Source organism: Salvelinus fontinalis, chromosome 40, assembly GCF_029448725.1.
Source record: "Salvelinus fontinalis isolate EN_2023a chromosome 40, ASM2944872v1, whole genome shotgun sequence".
Lineage (NCBI taxonomy): Eukaryota > Metazoa > Chordata > Actinopteri > Salmoniformes > Salmonidae > Salvelinus > Salvelinus fontinalis.
Genome location: NC_074704.1, coordinates 17,915,491 through 17,935,895, shown reverse-complemented (window position 1 = coordinate 17,935,895; position 20,405 = coordinate 17,915,491). Strand labels below are relative to the sequence as shown.

General features: G+C 44.6%; 1 protein-coding gene across 2 annotated transcripts in view; it reads left to right on the top strand.

The window, feature by feature from the left end:
- Nucleotides 1-19,132, top strand: part of LOC129839819 (rhomboid-related protein 3-like) — a 65,876-nt gene extending 46,744 nt beyond the window's left edge. For both annotated transcript variants that reach the window (XM_055907478.1, XM_055907477.1), the window contains 7 exons: nucleotides 2,020-2,178; nucleotides 4,485-4,712; nucleotides 5,184-5,332; nucleotides 10,048-10,160; nucleotides 15,763-15,863; nucleotides 16,822-16,882; nucleotides 17,379-19,132. In XM_055907478.1, the coding sequence (XP_055763453.1) occupies nucleotides 2,020-2,178; nucleotides 4,485-4,712; nucleotides 5,184-5,332; nucleotides 10,048-10,160; nucleotides 15,763-15,863; nucleotides 16,822-16,882; nucleotides 17,379-17,650 (1,083 nt within the window). In that variant the 3' untranslated portion in view covers nucleotides 17,651-19,132. The remainder of the gene's footprint in view (nucleotides 1-2,019; nucleotides 2,179-4,484; nucleotides 4,713-5,183; nucleotides 5,333-10,047; nucleotides 10,161-15,762; nucleotides 15,864-16,821; nucleotides 16,883-17,378) is intronic.
- The last annotated feature ends 1,273 nt before the right edge of the window (nucleotides 19,133-20,405 follow it).

Below are 20,405 nucleotides of genomic sequence, written 5' to 3'. Positions count from 1 at the left end.
TGTGTATATGGTGTGTGTATATAAAGTCTAGTGGGTGTGTATATGGTGTGTGTATATAAAGTCTAGTGGGTGTGTATATGGTGTGTGTATATAAAGTCTAGTGGGTGTGTATATGGTGTGTGTATATAAAGTCTAGTGGGTGTGTATATGGTGTGTGTATATAAAGTCTAGTGGGTGTGTATATGGTGTGTGTATATAAAGTCTAGTGGGTGTGTATATGGTGTGTGTATATAAAGTCTAGTGGGTGTGTATATGGTGTGTGTATATAAAGTCTAGTGGGTGTGTATATGGTGTGTGTATATAAAGTCTAGTGGGTGTGTATATGGTGTGTGTATATAAAGTCTAGTGGGTGTGTATATGGTGTGTGTATATAAAGTCTAGTGGGTGTGCGTAGAGTCAGTGCAGATAGTTCAGGTACCATTAATTGACTCTTTAGCAGTCTAATGTCTTGGTGGTAGAATCTGTCTCTTGGTCCGAGAGCCGATGCTCCGGTACCGTTTGCCAGACGGTAGCAGAGGGAACAGTCTATGACTTGGGTGGCTGGAGTCTCTGGCTGAGCCTTCCTCAGACACCGCCTGGTAAAGAGGTCCTGGATGGCAGGGAGCTCGGCACCAGTGATGTACTGGGCTGTCTAATAACTAGATGGAGAATCCCCATTCAAGTCAATTGTCTGTGATGTTATTTCTATGGCCTCTGCCTGTCTTCCGTTGTGCTGCCTGCCAAACGTGGCATATGGTGAAGACAAACAAACTGTCTGAGGCTTTGCTTAGGGCGATGGAATTAGATTCACTGCTCATTTAGTCTGTCTGTCACAGACACACACTGTACGCGCGACAGCTGTATTCTGACCCTATTCACAATCAACCTGACATTCAAATCAAACACAAGCGCATCCAGCAATAGAAGAGGACTCAAATCTAGGCCATTTTACAGTCCATTGAACAGACTCCACATCTGAAGTCTAAAGTGGCTCCATTCAATTCAGTTTGAGTTCCAATGGAATTACTATCACTCATAGCAGAGAGGACTGAGGTAATGTGTACGAACGTTCGCTCATATAACATTTGGTATGAGAAAAAGCGACCACCTATTTGAAGGAGATGAGTCTTGACTTTAGTGTCTCTGTATTTTGACGTTATATAGCTTCTATTGAGACTGTTCTCTTTGATTCACTGATGCAGACACTGTGCTGTGTATGCGTCATTGGTGAGAGAGAAAGAACTAAGGAGTGAGTGTGAAGAATTCCTAGTGTGGGATGTCTGGCACTTGCTTCTGCTGAATGTGAGAGACTGTTGTGTGGGTGGAGCCAAGGACTTGTGACCCTTGGAAGTGCTTGGTGGGTAGCAGGGGAAAGGCCATGATTTAGACGACCAGAATGTAATTGGTCAAATAGTCAGATAAAATGTAACTTTATTTAAAGTGCATCTAAACGTTTCAGGACACTTGACAGTATAATGGAATACACAACACTAGCTAACTTCTTTAAAGTGTGAATATTCTCATTAGTTATGGGCTCTTTCCTCAGCTACTGACTGTGATTCATGAAAATAATAAATGAAACAAAATGGCCGTTGGTTAGATAAGCTTTTCAGGCTCATTTAAATTCTTTACAAAGTAGCTCAAACTATGAACAAAATGTTATTTTATTGCTTTTTGGCTTGTTTTTTTGTCAGTGTTGAATGTTCGGTACAAGGCTCCACTGTGAGATTATATACTGACTTCGTTTTATAATTCACTTGTGACAATAACCTTTGTGTGTCTCTATGCGATAAGGCTTGTGTGTATGTGCATTGTATCTTTGTTAATGTGCATTATTTGACTACATCTGTCAAGTCTCGTGTGTGTGTGTGTGTGTGTGTGTGTGTGTGTGTGTGTGTGTGTGTGTGTGTGTGTGTGTGTGTGTGTGTGTGTGTGTGTGTGTGTGTGTGTGTGTGTCTCTCTGCCTGCATGTGTCCATGTCCTTGTCTCTGTGTTCATCTACGGAACTTCTAATCATACGCCTTTCCCTGTGTGTTCCAGTTCGACTCAGAGAGTTCAGGCTTCATCAGTACAGAGCGGTTCAGGGACCTGCTGGCGGCCCACGGCTCGGAGCTGGACCCTCACAAGCTGGAGGTTCTATTGGCCCTCGCCGACGGCAACGCGGACGGAAAGATCTGCTACCAGGACTTTGTCAACCTGGTGAGAGTCCCGAGTCACTTCCTGTTACCATAGTAACTGATAATAGTGATTGTATAAGCATAACATTAATTATACTGTACACCGATTGGTCATGTTGAGACATACAGTGGAGAGGAAGTGGTCTTATGATATCAACCCTCTATAAAAGCATCTACACTACTATCATCCTACTACTCACCCAGGTCTCCATGGATATTCCACAGTATTAGACACGACAACACAGCTTGGTTTAAATGTGCACTTTCACGCGGTGTCTAGCTCCTGTTGTGTTTCACGTGAACTCTTGACCATGGACGGTGAAGTCATCTGGAGAAATAATCAGTTGTTTGGAAACGTGTAAAGTTGTGGTCGGTGGGTGGTGGGTTTGTGAAGGTTCCCCAACTCTCCCCTCTCACTTTCCCTTTCTCCTATTCTCTCTTTTGTCTTCTCCGCTTCCTTCAAAGCTGTCCATTGTCTTGTACAGTGGGCTGAGAATGGGCCTGTGGGAACTTGTGAAAGGGGATCTTTGATTGGTCGGTCCAGGTCATGTGACAGGCCAAAGGTCAGGGCGAGGCACTGGAAGTGGGACAGAGAGGAATGAGGAGCATGTACTCAAGTAATGTGTGTGTGTGTGTGTGTGTGTGTGTGTGTGTGTGTGTGTGTGTGTGTGTGTGTGTGTGTGTGTGTGTGTTGGGGGGGCGTGGCTGCTATTGTTACCCATAAAAACCGCCCCTCACCCCCCATTGCTTTCACATTCACTGGAAACAGAGGCCAAGCAGGGTGAGGGAAGGATAGGTTGGAGAGAGAGAGGAGGAGGAGTGGGAGACAGAGTCAAGGTTGCTGGGGTTTATTTGCAGGTCCATCTTTACTTTGCTCAGCTGCCTATTCCATAAAGCTGTCAGCATGATTGGGAGGTATTTCCTAGCTCTCTCTTTTCTCTCTTTCTACTTTTCCGTCTCTCTCTGTTATCTCTCTCGCTCTCTTTATCTCCCTGCCCCTTCTGTCCCTCTCCCTCTCCTCGCTCTCCTCTCTCTTCCTCTCGCTCCTCTCCCTGACAGCATCTCCCAGTACAGCAGTAGATTGTCCCTGGTCCCACAGTCCTTGTTGGATGAATACCAATCTCTCTCTACCCTGCTCTCTTCTTTGCTGTGGGTGAATAGATAGAACGTCACTCCTTTTCTCTCTCTTTTTACTGAAAAGAAGAGAAAAAAGGAGAAGAATCACCACAGCACTGCTGGAAGAAAGAAGACTGTGTCTTTATGGGGTTGGGCCACGTGGGGTAACCTAGAGAGGTGTGTGTGTCCGCGTGGGTGTGTGTGTGTGGGGCATAATGTGTATGTTTGGTACCGTTTGATCCCACTCTCTGTTTGGCTTTGGGCTGGGAGTGGCCATGGTAACCTACAGTCATGAAGAATCCCACACTGTCTCTTGACTGCAATCAAGACTCACATAATTGGAGATCTGTTCAATTCGAATGGTCATTATAGATTGAAGAATGGTGCTATTGTAAACTACTTTTAGGATCGGAGAGAGAAAGAGAGAGAGAGAGAGAGATGTGGGAATGTGAGAGAGCAAGAGAGAGAGAACGAGAGAGAGGGGAATGAGAGGGAGAGGAATGAGAGAAAGCAAGAGAGAGATGAGAGGGAGAAGAATGAGGGGTGAGAGGGAGAAGAATGAGGGGGGGGGGAGAGAGAGAGAGAGACTTGTCCACATTCCATGTTCCATAGGAGGACCATGACAATTGCTAATCTGGGTAGAAGGGCTACGTTGCCAGGCAGCTGCCGCCAGTACTTGGGATGAGGAGAAGAGCTCAGCGGTTGCTAGGTGATGACGGAGGCATTCTGTTGCTGGGGCGAGGTGGGAGGGTATGGCAGCGTGGTTGCTGTCACAGTGGGATGAACGATGGGGGGGCTCACGACTTAGGGGATCTATGACGACATAATGAGGTGTTGTAGGGAACCCAGCAATAGTTACAAGACCTGTAAGGTTGGAATTTCAGAGAATTGAAAATAGACACTTATTTTATGGCCATGTTTCTATGAAGTTTCTATCGCTCACATAAGATAACTAAATTACTTATTGCAATGAAAGTCTCACTGAATGGACTGACTGTCCCTGAACCCTGACCTGCAGATGGACATTGGGTAGCTGATGATGTATTTTGACTGACATCTCTCTCTCTCTCTCTCTCTCTCTCTCTCTCTCTCTCTCTCTCGCTCTCTCCATAAATCTCTCCGTACTTCTCTCTCTCTCTCTCTTTCTCTCTCTCTCCATAAATCTCTCCGTACTTCTCTCTCTCTCCCTCCCCCCTCCCCTCTCCCTGCTAGATGTCCAACAAGCGCAGCAACAGCTTCCGGCGGGCCATCCTCCAGGGAAGTCGTCAGTTGAAAGGGGCCGGGGCCCTGGGGGAGGAAGTGGGTCTGGGTCTGTCCCAGAGGCTGGTGAGGCACATCGCCTACGAGACCCTGCCCCGGGAGATCGACAGGAAGTGGTACTTCGACAGCTACACCTGCTGCCCACCACCCTGGCTCATCCTGGCTATCACCATCGCTGAGGTAATGTTCCGCTCATGGAGGGATAAATCCTCAATTCCACTTCAGTCAAATTTCTCTTTGTCATGCATGAATGTCAGTAGGAGACTAAGTGAATATTCGACTGAAGTGTAAAGTTAGGACGTGCCCCTGAGAGATTTAGGGCTTAGGTTCTTCAAGCATCTCTGATGAGGGTTTGAGGCTGTAAAGTATTGCTTTTGATAACAAAGAGAACCCTATCGTTCAACTTTTGTTTGTCTTTCTTTTTTTCTAACTTGGTAGGACTGAGGGATAGCAACAGTATCATTTATCTTTTGCCCTTGGCGTCAACTCTCCATCGAGATAAGCCTTTGAAATCAGTCTAGACTACTGTGAAACTCTACATTCTTTATGGAGACAGCCTAAATATCTCTGTGAACTAAAATGTATCTCTTAGGCTAGTACCCAGGCTAGATCTGATATTCCTCTACAATAACTTCCCCTCCCGTCCTCTAGGTGGCAGTGTTCATGTACTATGGCCTGCAGTTGGACCGCTGGGTGCTGCAGGTGTCCAGTCCCCACTTCCTGAGGGGCCCGCTGCCCTACCACCCCCAGCTACGAATTCAGGCCTGGAGATACCTCAGCTATGCCTTCATGCACGCAGGGTGGGTACCTAGCCAGATGGCCAGTCCGCCCCTGGGGAGGGCTGATCAGACTGTCCCAATATACACACTTGCATACTACTTAGTATATGGTCATGTATTGACCGTGCATGCTAATGCTAAGTATGAATATTGGCACAGTCTGATCAGTCCTCCCCAGGGGCGGACTGGCCATCTGGCATTTCGGTCAAATGTCAGATGGGCTGGTCCGTTTTTAGCCCAGTGTGCCTGTCTAACTTGGGTTTTTGCACAAAATTATCATTATCTGGATAATAATGGGGGGCCTCAAGCGAAAAAAAATTGTCTGGTGTGTTCGAAATGCTAGGGCTGATTTCTGGTCCCAGTCTGCCCCTGGCCCTCCTCAAATCCTAAACTCTGTAACGTGTGTCCATAAAGTCCTGGATGTGCGTGTCACAGTCATATAAAGTCCTACATAGCATTCGGAAAGTATTCAGACCTCTTGACTTTTTTGCAAATGTATTAAACATTTCAAAAACTGATATCACATTTACATAAGTATTCAGACCCTTTACTCAGTACTTTGTCGAAGCATCTTTGGCAGCGATTACATCCTACAGTCTTCTTGGGTATGATGCTGAAAGCTTGGCACACCTGTATTTGGGGAGTTTCTCCCATTCTCCTCTGCAGATCCTCTCAAGCGCTGTCAAGTTGGATGGGGAGTGTTGCTGCACAGCTATTTTCAGGTCTCTCCAGAGATGTTCGATCGGGTTCAAGTCCGGGCTCTGGTTGGGCCACTCAAGGACATTCAGAAACTTGTCCCGAAGCCACTGCTGCGTTGTCTTGGCTGTGTGCTTAGGGTTGTTGTCCTGTTGGAAGGTGAACCTTTGCCCCAGTCTGAGGTCCTGAGCGCTCTGGAGCAGGTTTTCATCAAGGATCTCTCTGTACTTTACTCTGTTCATCTTTCCCTCGACCCTGCTCATGAAGGGGTAAATCGTAAATTCTACTTCAGTCAAATTTCCCTTTGTCATGCATAAATGTCAGTCGGAGACTAAGTGAATATTCGACTGAAGTGTAAAGTTAGGACGTGCCCCTGAGAGATTTAGGGCTTAGGTTCTTCAAGCATCTCTGATGAGGGTTTGAGGCTGTAAAGTATTGCTTTTGATAACAAAGAGAACCCTATCGTTCAACTTCTGTTTGTCTTTCTTTTCTTCTAACTTGGTAGGACTGGGAGATAGCAACAGTATCATTTATCTTTTGCCCTTGGCGTCAACTCTCCATCGAGATAAGCCTTCGAAATCAGTCTAGACTACTGTGAAACTCTACATTCTTCATGGAGACAGCCTAAATATCTCTGTGAACTAAAATGTATCTCTTAGGCTAGTACCCAGGCTAGATCTGATATTCCTCTACAATAACTTCCCCTCCCGTCTCCCAGTCCGTGCCTCTGAAAAACATCCTCACAGCATGATTCTGCCACCACCATGCTTCACAGTAGGGATGGTGCCAGGTTTCCTCCAGACGTGACGCTTGGCATTCAGGCCAAAAAGTTCAATCTTGGATTGATCAGACCAGAGAGTCTTTTTTCCCATGGTCTGAGAGTCCTTTAGGTGCCTTTTTGGCAAACTCCAAGAGGGCTGTCATGTGCCATTTACTGAGGAGTGGCTTCTGTCTGGCCACTCTACCATAAAGGCCTGATTGGTAGAGTGCTACAGAGATGGTTGTCCTTCTGGAAGGTTCTCCCATCTCCACAGAGGAACTCTAGAGCTCTGTCAAAGTGACCATCGGGTTCTTTGTCACCTTCCTGACCAAGGTCCTTCTCCCCCGATTGCTCAGTTTGGCCGGGCGGCCAGCTCTAGGAAGGGTCTTGGTGGTTCCAAACTTCTTCCATTTAAGAATGATGGAGGCCACTGTGTTCTTGGGGACCTCCAATGATGCAGAAATGTTTTGGTACCCTTCCCCAGATCTGTGCCTCGACACAATCCTGTCTCAGAGCTCTTTGGACAATTCCTTCGACCTCATGGCTTGGTTTTTGCTCTGACATCCACTGTCAACTGTAGGACCTTATATAGACAGGTGTGTGCCTTTCCAAATCATGTCCAATCAATTTAATTTACCACAGGTGGACTCCAATCAACTTGTAGAAACATTTCAAGGATTATCAATGGAACATGACACATCTAAGCTCAATTTCGAGTCTCACAGCAAATGGTCTGAATACTTATGAAAATGTATGTTTTCGCTTTGTCATTATGCGGTATTGTGTGTAGATTAACGAGGGGGGAAAAAAACAATTGAATCCATTTTAGAATCAGGCTGTAACGTAACAAAATGTGGAAATGTCAAGGGGTCTGAATACTTTCCAAACGCACTGTATACTGTATATACATTGTCATATCTACTCTATGGCTCTATAGAGCAGTGTTTCTCAATCTATTCCTGGATGTGTGTGTATCAGCTGTCTCCTTTCCAAATGATTGTGCTCCCACACACACCACATCTGCTTCCTCATGAGAGCACATGGTCGAGGCAAGGCATTCATCACTAAACACACACACCTCTGAGAGAGACGGAGGCTGCTGGGAATTTAACCAACTATCTAATGTCCCAAAGCTCTGGCTCTCTATCAGCAGTGTGTGTAGGAGAGGTTGTTCAGTGTTGTGACTGCTACACACACACACCCACAATCCACACATATGTCCTTCATGCCCACAGGGACCGTACTCAGCGCTGACACGTGTGGATGCCACAGCAGAATCCAAAACACAGGAGTTCTCCTAGTTCTCCCAGCTTAGTGGACGTACTTTAACCGTCCCATTTATGCCATAGCAACAATAGCATGCCAAAACCAGGCCAAAGAACCCCAGTGTGTTTCAGCCTCAGATATTATGTACACATTGGTTTAAAATCCCTACAGCGGAGGTATCCCTAGAAACAAATACCCAAACAGAATAAAATCTATGAGTTGTTTTGTTGAAGCGTACAAGTGCCCTCTTGGTGTAGTGAGAGAACGAGAGAATCATTCTAGTTGACAATGAGACAAGGGCGATATTGATTGGCTTGTGGAGAAGCAAGGCCCTGTCCAAATACACAAGGACGTTCCACTGGAGATTAAAAGGACTGTTCATTTTCCAGTGCTAACCAGTCCCAGGGGAATGCTTCCCCACACGCGCACACACACACACACACACACACACACACACACACACACACACACACACACACACACACACACACACACACACACACACACACACACACACACACACACACACACACACACACACACACACACACACACACACACACGCGTTCCTATGAGAAGACATCCCGTTGTCTCTTAACAATGGCACAGACAAATACATGGATCACTGTCATTGTCTAGACAACCACAAAGGAAAACAAAGAACGCAATGCTGTTTTCACTGAGCTGCTGTACAGTACACTCAATGCCAGCTTAAAGGCGGGAAAAGAAGTCAATTCCTGCTTTTACGTTGATGAAAACAGAAGGAGTTAAGCAGCCAAAACGTGATTAAACAGAGATGCGGATCAAATCTTAAGTGGCCGGGAAATGGCTTAGTCTTTGGTCATTAGTAATCTATTAATGTTGTCCTAGACCCCCTAAAAAAAGTACCAAAAAAAATGCTGTAGGTTTAGTGGAGTGTTGTCCTGTGTTGTTTGTGGGCTGATATGTGCATTCTGTTTGTGTTGTTGTCAATTGGAAGGGATCAGCAGTGTTGTTGACCCAGTGAAGGGATTGCATTGTGGAGGGGTGTAATATGCCGGACTTATCACAGTCAGACAGATCACTACACAGCCGGTCAGATAGATAGATAGAGAGAGGAGAGGAGGGACACTGTAAAAGCCTGTTAGGGATCCAGCACCATCGTTGGACTGAGAGGACAAAGCTAAAATCTCAGCCAATGAGGACGCATCAAATGTGTCAACTGCCAGCACATGGCAGCATGAGCCAAGCAAAATGCTGGATCAATACTGAGACATTGGTGTGTTCCCAGAATGTTGATGCACTAGCACTAGAGCCAAAACCAGTGGATAGCACTGCTGCAATACAGTTGGCCTAGTTCTGATGTTGTAGTAAAGCCTACATCCTAACTCCTTTCCCTCCAGAAGCATATGATCCCCAGTCACCATTGGCCTTTAGTCATGTGCTGTTGTTGATAATGGCGGTATGAGCTGCTTCCTAGAGCTACTGTAAGTCCCCCCAGGGGAGACTATTACAGTATGTTCACTGGATAATCAATATCTGTTAAATGTCTTATATGCTCTGTGGGCACGATTATCTTTCAGTAACACATTGCCTGCTATCCCACCCTCCCTCCCTCCCTCCCTCCCTCCATCCATCCATCCATCACTTTCTACGACCATCGGGTGGGGCTAATTTAATGATAATGAATTTAGCCTGGTGCTCATTGAGGGAGAGGTTACAGGGGGGTAGAGAGTATTCTGATATAGATGAAATTATTTTTTGTCACTTACTCTCCTACAAACAGATTCTAAAAGCTATACAGGCATCCAATATAGAGGCTTTAAACAAGTATTCATAGAACGTCTCAGAGTAGGAGTGCTAATCTTGGATCATGAGATTACATGAATTGGGGGACCTGATCCTCGATCAGGCCTCCTACTTCCAGGACTGAAACATTGCTCTACAGATGAAATAGATAATATGACCATAAACTGTATATGAGTGTGGATGCGTCCTGTCCTCTAACTGACGGCTGTGTGTTGTGACCCAGCAGGATAGAACACCTGGGTCTGAACATGGCCATGCAGCTGCTGGTGGGAGTCCCTCTGGAGATGGTCCATGGAGCGCTGAGGATAGGACTGGTCTACGTGTGTGGTGTACTGGCAGGTGAGTACTGGACTAGGGTACACACACACACAGACTGACGGATGGACACACACACAGGGCGCAGGTGCACGCACGCACGCACGCACACACACACACACACACACATATTCAACCCCCTGCTGTCAGGCTTCACCCCATTGTGTTTGGATAACAGTCATTCAGAAAACACATATGTCTGGGACAGATGGGCTTGTGTTCTGACAGGCTTTCTTGTTGTTCCCCCACCGGTCCAGAACAACAGAGAGAAGTGGAAGTGGATCATCTCGAAACACACTCCAGAGAGAGAGAGAGAATGGGGGAGTGAGGGAGGGAGGTAAAGGAGAGAACGCAAGGGAGAGAGAGAGAGAGAGAGAGAGAGAGAGAGAGAGAGAGAGAGAGAGAGAGAGAGAGAGAGAGAGAGAGAGAGAGAGAGAGAGAGAGAGAGAGAGAGAGAGAGAGAGAGAGAGAGAGAGAGAGAGAGAGAGAGAGAGAGAGAGAGAGAGAGAGAGAGAGAGAGAGAGAGAGACTTGTCCATGTTCAATAGGAAGTCCATGAATATTGAGAGAGAGAGAGCAAAAGGACCAAGCCTACTGGGATGTTATGCATCAGAGAGAGGAAGAGGCTTTGAAGGCAGTTGTCATCGCTAGCTCCCTAGTGACATTAGCTGCTAATGTCATTTGAGCGCCCAGGGCTCCCCTTTCTCCCTCTGCCCCTCTCCCTCCTCTCTCCCCTCTCCGTCCTTTCCCTCCTCTCTCCCCTCTCCGTCCTCTCCCTCCTCTCTCCCCTCTCTCCCCTCTCCGTCCTCTCCCTCCTCTCTCCCCTCTTTCCGTCCTCTCCCTCCTCTCTCCCCTCTCCCTCCTCTCCCTCCTCTCCCCCCTGGCCCAGCACGGCTTGGCTCAGCATGGCTCAGTGCTCACTAGATTACCATATGACCATGGGGTATGTTCTACACTGCGTGTTCATCATGCAGTGTACATGAGGAGTGGAGCGATAATCCAGCTTTAGTTTGAACTACCTCTGGAGCCAAACAAACATTATCAGGGATTTCTGCCGTTGCCCTCTGGAAACTAAATGCTCAGGAAACATTCGGAGTGGAAATATTTGGATGCAAATTGTTGATGTTTGAGAGACGTGTGGGGATATTTAGCAAGGATATAATAGCCCTGTGGGTGGGTGGGAAGAAGCTGTAGAAGGGCAGGGTAAGGGATTGCCAGCAGAGAGTGTAATTGTGTACCTTTTTTTTAACTAGGCAAGTCAATTAAGAACAAATTGTTATTTACAATGACAGCCTAACCCGTACGACGCTGGGCCAATTGTGCGCCGCCCTATGGGACTCCCGATCACGGCCGGTTGTGATACAGCCCGGGATCGAATCAGGGTCTGCAGTGACGCCTCTAGCACTGAGATGCACTGCCTTAGACCGCTGGCTGCACCACTAGGGAGACCCGTTCCGTGTGTGTGTGTAAAGTTTGTGTGTGTGTTCATTTTACATAGGCGTGTGTGTTTGTGGAGATAAATACTGTATACACACACACACACACACACACACACACACACACACACACACACACACACACACACACACACACACACACACACACACACACGTAGTGGTGGTACTGAGAGGGTCACTGTCCCCACGGGAACCTGTTGGTTAATTAGATATCGACCCACTGGAAGGAGGAGTGTGTTTGTGTGTGTATGTAGGGAGGTTGTCTTCTGTGTTGTTTTGTCTGGGTACATTTTGTTATGGTGGAGAGGAGTGCTCAGCTGTACCAACAGGCTCAGGGTCAGAGGTCAAAAGGGACTGGATTTTTAAGGCTGTAATACAAATCAAATCAAATTTTATTTGTCACATGTGCCGAATACAACAGGTGTGGACCTTACAGTGAAATGCTTACTTACAAGCCCTTAAACAACAATGCAATTTTAAGAAAAATACCTACAAAAATAATAAATAAAAGTAACAAATAATTAAAGAGCAGCAGTAAAATAACAATAGTGAGGCTATATACAGATGTTACCAGTACAGAGTCAATGTGTCAATGCACCGGTTAGTCGAGGTAATTGAGGTAATATGAACATGTAGGTAGAGTTATTAAAGTGACTATGCATAGATAATAACAGAGAGTAGCAGCAGCGTAAAAGAGGGGGGGGGCAATGCAAATAGTCACCTAGAGAGACTCATGATCGAACGCAGGCACAAACAACAAAAACACACATCATATGTTTTACTATCCTTGTTGGGACCTAAAATTGACTGCCATTCAAAATCCTATTTTCCTTAACCCCTAACCCTCAACCTAACGCTAACTCCTAAACGTTACCCTAATGCCTAAAATAGTTTTTGTCCTCGTGGGGCCGGCCAAATGTCCTCTTGTTTTACTATCCTTGTGGGGACTTTTGGGGATTTACAGAATCCACGAGGATAGCAATACAAGCCCAAACACACACACACACACACACACACACACACACACACACACACACACACACACACACACACACACACACACACACACACACACACACACACACACACACACACACACACACACACACGTAGAGACACAGAGAGAGTAACACTCAATTACCACTTTCAGTATCTGTGATAATTATAAGATGACTCTGAAGTTTTAAAGGACAGCCAGTGACTTTGAACTCTCTACCGGTCTCTGATGATGAGTAGCACTGATGCTGTGTAGATAATGTGGCCAAACTTAGTATTCCCTCATTGGCAGCAGGATTCCTAGTTTGGTGTCCTAGTTTGGAAGTTTAACCAACAAACAAGATAGATGACACGTCAGTTTCTCACCCAACAACTGACCCAGAGGGCCTCCAGAGAGACTACAAAGGGAAGGAAGTCCTTTAGTGGGTGTGGGGGTTGTTACAGTGATAAAACAATAATATTAACAGAGATAATAGTGGCAATAATGGTCTTCCCATCTGTCTACACACACACACCTTGAGCAGAGGAACCAGAGCGGTGTGTGTTGTCTAACAGGTGTGTGTGTATCTCTCTGTTTGTGTGTATTTCTATATTTCTCGCTATCTGTGTGTGTGTGTGTGTGTGTGTGTGTGTGTGTGTGTGTGTGTCTCAGGAAACATGTAATCATCTGCTTAGATCTCCATTCAGTGATTGATGCTTAAATACATTTTAATTACACACACACCTCCGCTGCTTTGATCTAAATGACACCTGGTAACAGCCTACTTCAGGAGGAGCACTAACTACTACAACTAGTTCAGGTATTTCAGATAATACAGTACATTCATACTTTTCTAGTTAATTGATGATGTGATGTGCTGTTAAACTTCTAAGTGTAGTGGCTGCTTGGTCTCAGTGTGTGTGTGTGTGTGTGTGTGTGTGTGTGTGTGTGTGTGTGTGTGTGTGTGTGTGTGTCTTCAGTGTCTCGTTGCTCTCTCTTTTAGTCTGACATGCAGTACTTCCTCACTGTCCTCCTTAAAGGAATATTGATGTTACACTGAAAAAGGTAGATCCGATTTGTCCTTCATCTCCCTCAAATCAAACCATTGACAATATGGTGGTACCAAGGGAATGGTGTGTGTGTGTGTGTGTGTGTGTGTGTGTGTGTGTGTGTGTGTGTGTGTGTGTGTGTGTGTGTGTGTGTGTGTGTGTGTGTGTGTGTGTGTGTGTGTGTGTGTGTGTGTGTGTGTGATTTGTACATGCATGTGTATTTGCTTGACCTAACATATGCAGTATACTTTACTATTTATATTTTTGACAACTTTTACTTTTACTTCACTACATTCCTAAATAAAATAATGTTCTTTTTACTCCATACATTTTCCCTGACACCCAAAAGTACTTGTTACATTTTGAAAGCTTATCAGGGCAGGAAAATGGTCCAATTCACAGACTTATCTAGAGAACATCCCTGGTCATCCCTACTGCCTTTGATCTGGCAGACTCACTAAACACATGCTTCATTTGTAAATGATGGAGTGTTGGAGTGTGTTCCTGGCTATCCATAAAATGCAAAAACAAGAAAATGGTGCTGTCTAGTTTGCTTAGTATAAGGAATGTGAAATGATTTATACTTTTACTTTTACATTTGATACTTAAGTATATTTAAAACAATGATTTTAGACTTTTACTCAAGTAATAGCAGCCTGATTGTGATGACTTATTATCATATGGTGATTTAACCTTTTACTGCAGTGGGCTAAATCAGGGTCACACAGAGTGTTTCTTGGTAGTCTTAAACAAATCTACTTTGAGACAAAAGTATACACCTCACACACATGGTTATGGGATTAAAAACAGAAGACACCTGTACCATGTCAGATATAGAGTTGATTGTATTACATTTTGAGTTTGCGTCCCAATATTACACTTTATATACATCACAGAAGACTGAAATATAACAAAACCTTTTGAAATAGAAACACCGGATTTTCGACGGGATTTTTGAAATAATGTTGATTAATTATGAAATTATGAAAAATATGAATAACATTCCACCCATGAGGCCGCTAGGTCATTTGACTGCAGGAAAGGGGTCTACTATAGTAAAGCTCACACAGAGCAGACTCTTCATGACAGCTGCCATACCCACACACACACACACACACACACACACACACACACACACACACACACACACACACACACACACACACACACACACACACACACACACACACACACACACACACACACACACACACACACACACACACACACACACACAGTGGAGATCATTCATCACCCCACATGTTCCCCAGTGCTGCGTAGGCAGGTGCGTCTCATGTAGTTAGCATCCATAATTCAAGCAAGCCGGCCAATGGACGCAGAGCTAAGGAGTGGGGAAAATACACCCCTGGGGTATAGTGTGTGTGGGTAGGCGGGCGTGCATGTACACTTGTGTTTGTGTGTGTCTGCGCACACATGCCTGCATATAGAGTGTGTCAGAACTCCTCTGTCCACACACCCTCCTAGGGAACACTAGGAACTCTCTCTATGTGTAATTCCATACTCCCCCTCAGCAAGCAGTTCTCTATTGCTCTGGTTGTGTCTGTTGCTCTGGTTGTGTCTGTTGCTCTGGTTGTGTCTGTTGCTCTGGTTGTGTCTGTTGCTCTGATTGTGTCTGTTGCTCTGGTTGTGTCTGCTGCTCTGGTTGTATTACACCAATTTTCACTGGGTATTCAATCTTTCACTTGCCCCATATTCACTCCTATCAATGCCTGGTTGACTCTTCTGTGAATGGGGGTGAATTGGTGCCACCATGGGACCAGTGGTAAGCTCCATTCAGTATAACACCAAGAGTCTCCTAACAGACTGTGTTGATACATATTATTCTTAAAATGATCAATGGTGACTCATTGGCCAGTGTAAGCCTCTGTTTGTGCTTAAATACAACGACAAAAAACATCAGGAGTGACTGTGTTCATATACAGTATCTACTGTTTCTAGCTGGGAATGCTATTTATTTGAAGCTGCTCATTGAATCAATTATCATTTTTCGAAGCTGCTCTGAGATACATTATAGCTATGGATATGAATTGACATATTCAATATGAATTTTCTCTATTGATCCAGTGAATATGAAGGTGATTGATTATTTGATTGATTCTAACCTCTGACCTCTGACCCTGGCAGGCTCCCTGGCCGTGTCTGTCACTGATATGACTGCTCCGGTGGTGGGGTCGTCTGGAGGAGTCTACGCCCTGGTCTCAGCACACCTGGCCAACGTCGTCATGGTAAAAGTGTGTGTGTGTGTGTGTGTGTGTGTGTGTGTGTGTGTGTGTGTGTGTGTGTGTGTGTGTGTGTGTGCGCGTCAGAGCAGGAGCAGCCCTCTTGTCATGAGATGACTATCATGCTCAGACATACATCATGTGGCATCAAAGCAGGGCATTCTGGGGCCCAGCAGGTGCTCTGTCAGTCTAAGGATTCTATTCATTCCTGCCTTTCAGCTTTCCCATTTACAAAGAGTGGAAGGGTGTGTCGTCTACCTAGTGTTCAGTGTTGAATGTGTGTGTGTGTATGTTGCATGTGAGTGTGTGTGCACTGCGTAGTGTTAAAGAGTGTAATTAGATAGTTGTCATATAACTTGATTTTCTCCCATTCTGAGGCTGCATGTAAATTCACCTTTGACCTTAGCTGTGCTCTGATTGATTCGATCCATGCATACTACCCTACAAAGTCATAACCTTAGAAGTAGGGGCTAATAAGGCCATACTGCTGTCTATATGATTGGATGGTCCCTGTCATCAAATATTTACACTAGTGGGCACTTTACAACCCTCGGGGGTCCTTCCTCCTCTCAGACAAATTTGATTTCCTACAACAGCAAGAAAAGGGAGAAGATCAAGGGTCATCACATGATATCTTTGTTGGCTCTGAAAGCTATCATGGAAGGGGAAAGATATGTTATTGTTGTAATCTATGTGTCACTCTGAATGTTGACAGTTCTGTAAGGCGCTTTGGATATAGGTGTCTGTTACATTACTATCTTATGAAGGTAATGAAAGAGGCTTAGTGTCGTGGATCATTATTAATAGGGCCAGGGGTTTTTCCTGGTCAGGTTACATGGTCAGGGACAAACCCAGGTCCATGTTATCTAACATGGGAAAACTCCTGGCCTGAATCATAAACCCTTTATCTTGCTCTCTCTCTCACTCCCTTTCTCATCAACTCACTCTGCTCCTCTTTCCCCAGAACTGGTCGGGTATGAAATGTCAGTTTAAGCTGTTCCGGATGGCCATGGCTCTGGTCTGCAGTAAGTCTGTCTAAACTCTGAAGTTTCTCTATATTCAAATCCAAATTCCTACACCACTGTGTGACTAGCCACAGCCTGCAGGTAACCAAATCCAACACACGGCTTATTTGGATCATTAAAAAACAAAGTCGCTAGAGGGACCTCCGGTCTTGCGTACTGTTACAATAACCTTGCTGTTGACCTAGTTAGTACCGTGGTGGATGTAGGTTTGGAGACAGGAAGGGCCCTGTGGCTAGCAATAGAAGCTTAGAAAGAACATACCCACTCATGTAAGATTAATGTGAGCAACGAGGACGGGTTTGTTGTGGTCTCAACCAACTTCTTATTTTTCACTTTAGTATAAGCATACGATTACAATTTGGCAAGTTACCATGATTTGTAAGAGATAAACATACCAGTATTTACAATAAACTAAAAATAACAAAATCACTTGTTCACTATGGAAACAGGACTATTAACAGCATTATGGTAACACTTCTCTCTCCCCCCTCGTCAGTGAGTGTGGAGTTTGGCCGTGCCGTATGGCTGCGGTTCTACCCGCCGGCCTTCCCGCCCTGCCCCAACCCCAGCTTTGTGGCCCATCTGGGGGGTGTGATGGTGGGGCTCACCCTGGGGGTTGTAGTCCTCCAGAACTACGAGCAGCGTCTCCAAGAGCAGTCTCTATTCTGGATCTTCTTCTCCGTCTACTTCCTCTTTGTCCTCTGTGCTGTCTTCTGGAACGTCTTCGCCTACAGCCTGCTGGACGTCCGGCTCCCCCCCACGCCGTGAGCTCCCCCAGCCTGTGAGGGCAAACTGAGAGGGCCAACTACGTACATCAGATCCAATGGAACATAACCATCTAGGTCCAAGACTTCAGAATTTGTATCTTCATTTTAGAGTACTGTATTGAACAGAGTATGGCAGCATCTCCTCTTAAACCCAATGGTGCCTATAACTGTAAGAAAGAGGTTATTATGACAGCTAGCTTCAATGAAGGACAATTTCATAGGGTTGGAGATTGTTATGATACACATGTCTTCGATCTGTCATGCTATAGTACTATTCTCTGTAAGTCTGGACTGAAGCTATGAAATGTTCCACTGTTGACATGTTACACTGTACTGAGTACATCTGACGTGATATGGTTTTGTTCCAACTTCCTGATTTTTCTTTGGTTCCCTGACTGTTTATACATTCAACGATGCTACATTGTTGCCTTTCACAATATGTCTGGCAGAGACAAATGGCTAAAGCAGAAAGAGATCGGTACTCAAACTAGATATTTGCAGGGTGAATTGGCTTACGTTTTTGTTGTTGCCTTTGGTGTGTGTGTGTGTGCCATTTGCAGGAGAGGACAGTATTGGAGGAGTGGTCAGTATCATCCGGGTTACACTGACTTACTTTATTTTGTCATGTGCAAATGGAAATGCAAGTCGAAACAAAGATATATGTGATGTTCAAACCCTCTGTGTTCCTGACTGTTGCCAAAACCATCCCTTAACCAATAGCATACAAAAGACAGAGCACTACAGAGAACATGTACTGTTTAATTAATAGGGGAATATGTTGCCTTTTGGGATGAGTACTGGTTGAGTTGAACGTCAGCATTCTCCCTCTAGCACAGACTTATTGATAGGTATTCAATATTTAACTCTGTTACAGACTGTGGAAATGGTGCTACATGTAAATAGGTCCCTCTCTCCAGAGTTAGCCTTCAGTTAGTACTGTACTGTCAATGCCCTTATTAAGGAGAAAGCTAAGTCATGTTGTATTGGATGCTGTGTTTGCTTCATCAGGAAAACACGTCGCATCTCAACCAACCAAGGCTCAGATTAGCCTGGTCCCAGATCTGTTAGTGCTCTTACCAACTCCATTGCTGTCATTGTCAAGCCACAGATGTTTGGCATGACAATGAGTGACATGGAGTTGACATGGTACCAGGAACAGACTGGCACGCAGGCTAGCTCAAGCGTGTACTTTAACTTAACCTCGCGTTATGCCGCTTCACACAAAATAAATCATAAGAAAGACTGTAATTATTAACAAATTAATATTTTAACATACAATAGCCGGTTGTTGATTCTTGAATTGGTCTACAATGTGATGTGTAAAATATCCTGTGTATTTAGCATTTGTTGATTGTATATAATAAGGTCTATGATACGGAACATAGTGGTAACTGACAATATTTTAACAAGAGCATATTTTGTAGATTTGATATGTAAATACTGAATACTGGAATACATTCAACTGTTTTTATAATGAAACGTATTCTGACCTCTTGGTGTTATTTATGATTCAACCTGCACAAGTGTTTTGAAAGACCATTTTCATTCAATGCCTTTTGTTTTACTGCCCCCCCCCCCCGCCCCCCCACCACACACACACAAACACACATACAATAACCCTACTTGCACAACTACCCCAGCCAGCCAGTTTTTTAGCAACACATTTTAGCTGAGATGACTGTTCAGCAAACTGATTGTCTAGAGTAGACTAAGGCCTCTTTCACATAGACAAACCATGGAGACAACAAAGGGACCAATAGAGAAAAGGCCTCAGCGTTGTGAAGATATCTAAACAAACCCAATTGTATTTTGCCTCGCTCCAAACATCATAGTGTCCAGACATACACACACCAGTCTTTCTCTGTGGTCAGGGCTGTTGTGTAAAAAGACCTCCTCGGACCAAAGCTGGTTCAGTCACAAAACCGGATTAACTTTCCAAATGTTGTTTGGCGAGAGCTGTAGCCTGAGTGGCCGAAGAAGCCTTGAGGAAAACAGTTGATGTCAAAGTAATCAATGAAATACGTGAGGACATCAATAATGGCTGTTGATGTGGAAAAGGCTTTCGACCGACCGTCTTTAGTGGTGTTTTCTATTCAAAACTTTGTAAACATTCAACTTTCCAGCTGAAATATTACATTTCATAAAAATATTATATAAATACCCTGAAGCAAGAATATACACAAATAATACATTCTCTGAAGAAATAGCTTTAGAAAGGGTCACAAGACAGGGGTGTCCTCTCTCCCCCCTCCTGTTTGCACTGGCAATTGAACCGCTTGTAGAAATAATTGGACAGGAGGACCCAAACGTAACAGGTATTGGTACCATGAATATTTACTAAACTTATTTGCTGACGATCTCCTGATATACCTGACTAATATTGAGTTTAATGCCTCCTTTCTTAAAAATATTTTTGGGAATACTCTAAAAACTGAAATAATGGCAATAGGAAAAATAAAAACAACAACTCATGATCTACAGCAATCCATTAAGTGGACCACAAAAAAATATGAAATACTTAGGATGCGTAATAGGTTAAAACAAAGAAAATATACATAAAGATAACTTTATCTCATTACTTAACAAGTTGAAAGTGGATCTAATTAAAATGATCAATCTCCCCATGAATCTTAAAGGTAGAATAAACCTCTTTAGAATGGCAAGGCTCCCGAAGTTTTTGTATTTGTTTTCAGTAACACTAATTACCCCACAGAGGACATTCTTAGTATACTTGGCCATAACAGACTTTATATGGG